The 9,853-nt window shown below is 39.2% G+C and overlaps 1 protein-coding gene across 3 annotated transcripts in view; it reads right to left on the bottom strand.

Moving 5' to 3' along the window:
- Window positions 1-2,895: 2,895 nt before the first annotated feature.
- Window positions 2,896-9,853, bottom strand: part of LOC127425034 (sodium/potassium-transporting ATPase subunit alpha-3-like) — a 57,193-nt gene continuing 50,235 nt past the window's right edge. Inside the window, exons 18-21 of one of the 3 annotated variants that reach the window (XM_051670635.1) lie at window positions 4,630-4,760; window positions 4,398-4,499; window positions 4,114-4,205; window positions 2,896-4,018 (exon numbers count right to left, since the gene is read on the bottom strand). In XM_051670635.1, coding sequence (XP_051526595.1) covers window positions 3,990-4,018; window positions 4,114-4,205; window positions 4,398-4,499; window positions 4,630-4,760 — 354 coding nt within the window. In that variant the 3' untranslated portion in view covers window positions 2,896-3,989. Of the gene's footprint in view, window positions 4,019-4,113; window positions 4,206-4,397; window positions 4,500-4,628; window positions 4,761-7,814; window positions 7,944-9,853 lie in introns of those variants that run through there. The other 2 variants (XR_007894556.1, XM_051670636.1) reach the window with 2 other exon arrangements.

Genomic DNA, 9,853 nt, shown 5'->3' with positions numbered 1-9,853 from the left:
CAGAAATGATGATGAAATACATGGGAAGGGTTACAAAGCTATTTCAAAGGCTGTGGGACTCCAAAGAACCACAGTGAGAGCCATTATCTCCAAATGGAGAAAACTTGGCACAGTAGTGAACCTTCCCAGAAGTGGCCGACCTTCCAAAATTCCTCCAAGAGCACAGCGATGACTCATCCAGGAAGTCGCAAAAGAGCCAAGGACAATGTACAAGGAACTGCAGGCCTCTCTCGCATCAATAAATGTCACTGTTCATGACTCCACTATTAGAATGACACTGGCCAACAATGGCATCCATGTAAGAGTGGCGAGGCGAAAACTACTGCTAACCCAGAAGAACATTAAGGCTCATCTGAATTTTGCCAAAACACACCTTGATGATCCTCAAAGCTTTTGGGAGAATGTTCTGTGGACTGACGAGTCGAAAGTGGAACTGTTTGGACGACAGGGGTCCCGTTACACCTGGCGTAAAGCAAACACAGAATTCCACAAAAAGAACATCAAACCTACGGTCAAGCATGGTGGAGGTAGTGTAATGCTGTGGGGATGCTTTACTGCTTCAGGGCCAGGGCGACTTGCAATATTTGAGGGAAACATGAATTCTGCTCTCAACCAAAAAATCCTAAAGGAGAACGTCCGGTCATCAGTCCGTGAGTTGAAGCTCAAGCGCAACTGGATTATGCAGCAAGACAATAATCCAAACCATAGGGGTAAATCCACCTCTGAATGGCTCAAAAGAAGAAAAATTTAAGTTTTGGAGTGGCCTAGTCAAAGTACTGACTTGAACCCGATTGAGATGCTGTGGCAGGACTATAAACGGGCAGTTCATGCTTGAAAACCCACCAATGTGGCTTAAGCTGTTCTGCAAAGAAGATTGGGCCAAAATTCCACCACAGCGTTGTGAAAGACTGATCTCTGGAAGCGTTTGTTTGCAGTTGTTGCTGCTAAAGGTGGCACAACCAGCTAATAAGTTTAAGGGGGCAGTTAGTTTTTCATGTGGGTGATATATGTGTTGGATAACTTTTTTAGTTAAAAAAAAAAAAAAAGTATATATATTTGAAAACTGTATTTTGGGTTAACTCAGGTTGCCTTTGTTTTATGTTTTATCTCGTTTGAAGATCTAAAACAATTTAGTATGAAAAATACATAAAAATAGAAGAAATCAGGAAGGGACAAATACTTGTTCACAGCACTGTGTGTGTGTGTATATATATATACATATTGTATATATATTGAAGATATATACAGTATGTAAGATATACATTGCAGTAACACTTAGGTAACAATACGGTTGCACTGTAAAAATGATTTTGGAGTTATCCTAACTTCAAATGTAGAGTTAGAATAACTGCTCTTGATTGAATTTTGATAACTGAGAAAACTCAATTATTAAAGTTTTTGTTGGCTGAACTTGTGATCATTTATTGAACTTAGAAAATCTATTCAGCTGAAATCAAAAATACAAATCAAGAGAACTACGCACATCATGCTCATTTTGATTCACAGCATGAAAATTTATGTTCTGATTAAATGACTTTCCCTCTTAAGTTGACTCAAAATTTTAAGAAAGCACGGAAACACTTACTTTTTTAAAGGTGCACTCAGTAATTTGTTCCTCATTAAAAAAGTTTAACTCCTAAATACATGAATTGTAATTTTACAATATATGAAGGAAATCATGACTACTTACATTAAAATGAAGACTCCAGTCATATCAGTAACATTATAAAAGCTGTTTTATTCTACATGGAGAGGGTCCGCACATGGGGGCCACCATGTTAGAATCACATGACCAGCTGAATACTACTCGCTTAATCTCAGCAACCGTCCTGTTATTTGACACTTTCACTCATTGATTAAATTAATTATGGCTGACTGTGAATACTACATTTCTACAATGGCATCTGAAACGGAAAACTATTGAGTTTAAATGATGCTGCATCCAAGCCACTAGGTGTCAGTTTAAGTCCAAGATGACAAAGACAAAAGTTACTGAGTGCACCTTTAAGTTGAAACAACTTAGTGTTATTTGTAATGTAAACATTAGTTAAATACAGTAAATATGAATTGACAATGAACAATACTTTTACAGTACTTAATAATGTTGGTTAATGTTCATTTCAAGATATAATAATACTTTTTTAAATAAAAAGTTGTACATGTTTACTTTAGTGAATGCCTTGTGAAGTAACATGAACTAACAATTAACAACATTATTTTCACAAATTATTAACAAATATTAATTAATGCTACATTAACAAAGATTCATAAATGCTAAACAAATATTGTATTGTAAAAAAATATTGTTCATTGTTAGTTCATGATACCTAATGCCTTTACTAATGTTAACAAATACTACCTTATTGTAAAGTGTTATCGATTTTTTTATCACTACGATTTCTTTGCATTATAAAAATTTACATGACAATTAAAATAATTGTCAAGTTCTAATTAGCATAATATGAAGAAATTTAGTTCTCGTTAGCATAATGCAAAGTAATGCTTTATTTAAATCGTGAAGTATTTATATTAATCAAAGTATTTGTTGTACTGCATTTAATTTCTAAATTATAATGAATGAATAAAAAAAACATTGTGTCCAGACAGGACGATTCTCATTACTGTACAATTACAGTACTGAACAAACTCAAAAGTAAAACATCTGCATGCATTTCAGGTGATATTCATCAAACTATATTACAGTGTGATTAAATCCTGCAAAAATCATTTTTAACAATGAATATAAAGGTGATAGTTAAACATATTTAAAAACCAAAAGTGTCTATTGTAACAGCAAGCTTGAACAATGACCTGGTGAATTAAACAAAGTTGAAAATTTCACAAAGTCTTCATGCCAGTCATCAAACACAAAAACAAACTGACGCAAAGCTGAGAAAAGAGAGATCCTTCTTTTTTATTTCATTTTTTGCTGTTGATTCACATGTTAGGTACATTGCTTTTATTCCATATTTTTTCTGCACTTATTTATACAATGAATTCAGAGAAATCTCTTTTTCCTAGGACACAGAAAGAGTGTATTGTCTTTTTTTCAACAGGGGCTAAGGGGAAAGAGGGGAGGGAGGAAGGTAGGGTAGGATAGAGGAGGGAGGCTTCGTCACATCATTCACAAACAGACAAACAGACGGGGACGGACAGATGGACAGAAGGAGCAAGAGCAGGGAGGGAGGGGGCAGTGCAGGATAAACAGGGTGGGAGAGAGAGAGAGAGAGAGAGAGAGAGAGAGAGTGAGAGGGTGGCAGTGTGCTTTGTCATGTCTGAGAAAAATGAAAACAAGCAGCTCCCAGACACACTTCTAACATAGAAAAGACAACAACAAAACGATGTATGAATGATTAATAAAAATAGTACTCCAAAAACCAACAGAGACACGGAAAGGAAACCAGCTGTCAATGTGGTGAGAGTGTCTTCCTCCTTCTCCCCAGCAGAGGGTGAGATTAAGTCTAAATGAATGTAATGATGGATCATTGGGTTATTCTTATTCTTCAAGATCGTAAAAAAGAGGATGGAGATGAATAAAAAGAGTAAGAGGAGACGGCAAAGTCAGAATAGCATGGCAGTGTTCATACAGGAGTTCCTGTTGGCCGTGACGGAATCAAAACACAGTTGCCGGGTTTTGAGAGATGTTTTGGCAACTTTGATTACAAAAGCGTGCATGTGCACACGCTAACAGTGTACTTAAAAGTATCAGTACACCTCACATCTGTGATACTGGCAGACTGAGCTGTAGTCTTTGGGTGGAAAATAAAAAAAAGATGGGAGGTGAGAACGACTTTTCCCTCTCCTATGTTGTTGGCCCTCTCGTTTTCAGATTTTTTCGGTAGAGGGAAAGAGATTGGAAATGTAATATGGTTGATTCTGTGTTGGTTTAACTTTTCTTTTATAAGAAAGGGATGGATAGATCAAAAAGGAGACAGAGAAAGAGAGTGAGGGAGTGAGTGAGGGAATTTCTGAGTGAAGTATTTGACAATTCAGTAGTATGTCTCCCTTTCAACCCAACCTGGAACAAGAGAAAAAAGTATAATTACTAATTTTCAATACCAGTAATGCTAAGCATTCTTCCTCATTTGTTTATGAGTCATAAAATCTCTGTACCTCCTGGGTTTCGGCGCAGGATGAGTTTTCGGATCTCATCGTAAACAAAGATTAAGAAACTGTATGGGAACGCACAGAACCACCAGCTGGGCCTGAGAGAAGAAACGAGAGAACAACAACAAAAAAAGAGATATTTAGTCAATAACAACAACAATTCACACTATTTCGAACTGCGTTTCGTCAACATAAACAACTGCAGCAATCTCTACGGCAAAGATGTTGCACGTTTTGAAATCTCTTTGTATTATATTTCACCAGGATGTATTTTAATGTGTAACACTCACTTCAGAGGGTACATCCTAAGGGCGACATCCATACCGGGGCAGTAAGACAGGAAAGCAGCGAGAGCTGTCTCCTCAAACAGGCCGAAGATCAGAATTTTATTCCTAGAAAGAACAAAGCAGACAAATATTTAGCAAGGCTAGTTTGTTTCAATCTTTAAAAGCGTGAGAAGAACTAGTTCTTCTTGGAGACAGCAAACGAGCGTGAATGAGAGAGATCGTAAGAGATACTAACTTCATGCCCTGCTGGAACACAGAGTTGCGGCGAGTCTTGCAGATAATCACATCGGCCCACTGCACAACCACGATACTGACGAAGAAGGCGGTATGGCAAGTGAACTCCACAATCTTCCTCTGCTCATATGTCTGAGAGAGAGAGAGAGAGAGAGAGAGAGAGAGACAGAATGACTACCATAGAATAATGAAAAATCACTATTCTTTATCACAATGCACCCTATCATCATGGATGTTTCTTCAACTTTGGGCATTTTTAGAAAGTACACACTTTGGATTTGTAGAAAGTAAAGTCTTATTTCAACATTTTTCACACTCCCACTAGATTTTTACAGTTGTCTACTAACAATGACTAACAGTGCATGTATGTGCATCACAGGAGCTTTATGTAATTTTTTCAGAAAGTTTTTAAAATTGCCACAACATCATCATTTCAACACATCTCAAATTCTCCTTTGCCTTGCTAAGGCTAATGCTGTATTCCATTCAACTTGGAAAGTCAGAATTTCCAACTTCCTACTATTAAAAGTGCAATGGAATGCCCCTTGAAGTCAGACTTCCAACTTGGAAACATGCGCGGAAATCTTCATCGCCGATTTCGCCAAAATGCAGTGGTGGTGACGTCACGCAAACATGTCGGCACGCAGGGAGATGTACAAAGTTTATGATAAACATCCACTTCTATGCAATAATATCAGGGGTGTAAAAAAGTACTCTTAAGAAATTATACTTAAGTGAAAGTATGGATACTGAGTGAAAATTTTACTCTAAAATTCCAAGTATCTAGCCAAAAAACATACTTGCATGAAAGTAAAAAAAGTATTCACATTAAATTGTACTTAAGTATTAAAAAAGTAAAAAGTAACTTTTGATTGTGACGAGATGAGATTGTGTGAGAGAGGATGTTGTTAAATTTGATTAGTTTGTTAAGTCACCTTTGTACTGTCTCTGACGACTGTCATATTTCTCCCCCAGTGGCTTTCACAACCTGGTCAAAAAATCATGTTACAATAACTACATTTTTGCAAAATGATTTTTATGTGGCCTGTTGTACGCTACACAACAATTTCCTGGTGGAATGAACACTAGAGGTGATAAAACAACAATGACTTTTATCCCCCTTCACTCAAATCACGGGTAAAGCGACAGATTATCAGTTCATAAACACTTTTCGCTTTGTTCCTCACACAATGCTATCTTATGACATATAACATTTTTTACTATAGCGCATGACTTGTTTTAATGTTTGCATTACATAACCAACTACATTAACAAGCTTGTTTAATAGTGATCAAACTTTGTGGTAGCTCAACTGATAGTGTTGCATATGCAAAACAAAAGTCCGTGATACGAGTCCTGAAGAGCACGGGGGTCAACACGTGAGCCGAAAGTGTCAAAGAAGCACCACAAAATGACGTGGTTGCTTCATAAATTGTGTTTCTCACATTTCACATTTGCTTTTTCTGACACTTTATCATAGAGAAAGATAAAAAAAAAATAAAAAAAATAAAAATACAAATAAGCTTTGAAGAAAGTTAGTAATGTTGTTGGTTTTGTGAATTGTTAGGGTTAGGGTTAGGGTTAGGATAGTGTAGGTTAGGGTTAGGTTAGGGTTAGGGTTTAGTACCCTGAACCTAAGCCTAACCCTTATCATTGCAGGTTTTATAGTTATTATTATAATTAATAGTTGCCTAAAACAACAATAATAATAATTCAGCAAATAGGGAGTAAAAATTCATAGGTATGATTTAAATATGAAGGCAAGTGTAGAAATAAATGACATGTACACATTTAATTACAAAAGCCTTTTGTTTATATATATATATATATATATATATATATATATATATATATCTGCAACATGAATGATCATTTTTGACTTCATAACTGTCCAATCTGTAGAAGTAGCAGGCATTTAGAATAAAGTTTAGGACAAAAACTGTCAGTGTTTCTCAATTCGTGCTCATTGTTTTGATTGAATACATCACATTCAGTTGAGCGGTCGCATATGGTCTAGTTGCACAAATATTTAAACGTATCCAAAGCTCAATTCAGACCCAAAATTCCATGAAAAGGCGGCTTCAGTCCAGTAAGACGAAAGAAAATTATCTGCAAAAATGTAATGAGTACATTTCAAGTTTAAATAAAATGGTAAGGAGTAAAAAGTACCATTTTTTCTTTGGAAATGAAATTAAGTAAAAATCCAAGTATTCCATTTAAATTGCACTAGAGTAAAGTACAAATCCCAAAAAATAATACTTAAGTATAATAATAAAGTATTTTTACTCAACTGCTTTACACCCCTGAATTATATCCATCAATGAGTTAAGTTTCCAACATTATATCATAATAAAACCTGTTAAGCAAACATTTGCAGAGACAGGTGTTCAAAATATGGTAAATTATACTCTCTTTTGATAATCGTACCTGTACAATAAATTGCAGCATCATTTATCAGTTTGATTGCTAGGATACTTCTATGGTAACAATTGAACAACTGCTAAGCTAACATTTAATGTCTCCTAAATAAACACAACTAAATAATATTTTCACACTTTTTGCATAATTTGGCAAAATTACAGCTTGATTGGAAATGACGGCCAATAAACAGGTGAATTTCATAGATTTTTCTTTGTTTTTTTTCAAACATCAATCATATTTCATCCTAAGCATGCTCTTTACTTGGTTAACAAGTACACTAACTTAAAAAAAAAAAAAAAAAGGTATTAGGGGCAAATTTGTTTGGGTGGTGGAAATGATGGTGGAAATTATTTTTGAAAAACTGATAAAAATCATTTTCACACATTAAATACTGAAGGGTTAATGTGTATTTCGCTCATTGTTTAGATTATCATTGTTTTAGACGTAATAATTTGCATTTTTATGTCACGGTTCTGGCATTTGTGCCGGCTCTTACTGTTGTTTGTTTTTCTCTCTCCCTAGTGTCTCACAGGTGGAGCCGGCACACGTGATCAGCGTTTCCATGGGGAGACGCTGATCACGGCAATGATTTACTTGCCCGTTACACCTGCTTCACTCTGATGGCACTCCCTACTTATTCCTTGTGTTTCCCCTCTTTCTTTGCCAGTGTATTGTTAGCTGTCAATGTTAACTGTGCTCTCTTGTGTAGTTGGAGCTTGCTCGTGTGTCTGTTGGTTGCCTGTCTGTAGAGACGTGGTTACCTACCCGTTTGCCATCACCCTCGCCAGTTCGGTGCACAGTTCCTGTGGAGGAGGATTCCTTGTTTTCTGCCCACGTCTCGGGGGAGTTATCTTCTGGGCTTTGCTTTGCGCCACACCAGCTTCAACAGACTCTCTGCACACACCCATCATACAAACTCACTCCTCCATTAGTCCAGTGGCTCGCTTGACTTTGTATTCTGCAGCCGGCACCGGGTGCGCATTACAGTTACCTTGAAAACTTTGTGTTAATCAATCCTTTTGAACTGTCATCTCTGCATTTGGGGGCCTCTGTCAGAAACCACATCAACCCCCAACAGAATAAACTGGCCACCATGGACCCAGCGGAGGAGACAACTCTTCATTCCACATTTTCACAACAAGGAGCTCTGCTTGGATGGCACCAAGATCCAATCTCTGCATCTAACCGCGCATTGCAAATAATGGCTTTGCAGCTTGCGGAACTCACCGCGATGGTCCAGCAGCTCCGCGCTTCTCCCGATCCCAGACCCGCGCAGGACACACCCCCATCTCCTCCGGCAGCTTCCCACGCCCCATGGTGACCAGAGGTGCGCATCCTTCCGCCAGCTCTGTTCTCAGGTGAGGGAACTTTTCTCTCATGATGGTCACTGTTCTTCTCCTTGCAGCCCTCCACATTCTCTTCAAACATGATGAAGATTGTGTGTCTCGTCACACTCCTCTCTGGGAGGACTGGAGAATGGGGAATGGCAATGTGGGATAACTGACATCCGTGTTGCTCCTCCTATGAAGCTTTCTCCTCGGAACTTCGGCGAGTTTTTGACTGGGCAGTTCAAGGTCGTGAGGCTGGGAGGATTTTATCAGGACTGTCCCAGGGTAATCAATCTGTAGCCAATTATGCGATAGATTTAGAGCAGGCTCACTGGGCATTGTTTTTCACTCGTTTTTATTTTACCCTCTCATATCGCCCGGGCTCCACGAATGTCAAGCCCGATTCCTTATCTCGATGTTTCGAAATCAAGACCTCCACCACCCCAGCGGATACCATCCTCCCCGCTCCTCGAGTGGTGGGTATGGTATCCTGGGAGGTGGTGGCTAAAGTCTGCACAGCACTACGAAACGAAGGTGTCTAACGTCGCCTGCCACCCAGGGGCTACTCAAACCCAAACGCTCATTAGACAGCGTTTCTGCTGGCCATCACTTGCATGGGACGTTCGCCAGTTTGTTGCTGCTTGCCCAATTTTCACGACTAATAATACTTCCTGCAACCCCCCAGCAGGGCTCCTCCAACCACTGTCAGTTCCTTCGAGACCCTAGTCGCACATAGCCATGGATTTTGTTACTGGTCTCCCCCCTTCCCATAGCAACACAGTCATTTTGACTGTAGTGGACCGGTTCTCGAAGGTGGCTCATTTTATTCCCCTCCCCAAATTACTCTCAGCGAAGGAGACAGTGGTAATGGTCAATCACGTCTTCTGTATTAATGGACTCCCGGTCAACGTGGTTTCTGACAGAGGCCCCCAGTTTGTGTCACGTTTTTGGGCAGAGTTCAGTCGACAGCTGGGGGCTACAGTGAGTTTGTCCTCTGGGTTTCACCCCCAGACAAATTGGCAGGTGGAGCAAGCTAACCAAGAACTGGAAAAGACCCTGCGATATATGGCCTCCCATAACACTTCTTCTTTGAGTGAAAATTGAGTTTGGGTCGAGTATGCTGATAACTCATTGGCGTTGTCATCTATGGGGTTATCGCCCTTCCAGTGTAGCCTCAGCTACCAGCCCCCTCTGTTTCCCACCCAAGAACCCGATGCTCAGGTTTCATCCATTCATGCATTATTGCAGATGTGCCGACGCACCTGGAAAGCCACCAAAGAAACCCTCTTACGGACTGCCACTCGTGTTAAGAGGTCAGCGGCTGACACAGGTCTAAGGCCCCAACTTACGTGTGCGGGCAGATGGTTTGGTTGTCCTCCCAGGACATCCCACTCCATCTCCCCTCACGTAAGCTCACCATTCCCCATCGCCAAGGTCAATAGTCTGATGGCGGTCTGCCTCAAATTACCTCCTCAC

Source organism: Myxocyprinus asiaticus, chromosome 34 (assembly GCF_019703515.2).
Source record: "Myxocyprinus asiaticus isolate MX2 ecotype Aquarium Trade chromosome 34, UBuf_Myxa_2, whole genome shotgun sequence".
Lineage (NCBI taxonomy): Eukaryota > Metazoa > Chordata > Actinopteri > Cypriniformes > Catostomidae > Myxocyprinus > Myxocyprinus asiaticus.
Note: the sequence above shows the minus strand (reverse complement) of the source record. Positions and strands in the feature narration are given on the sequence as shown.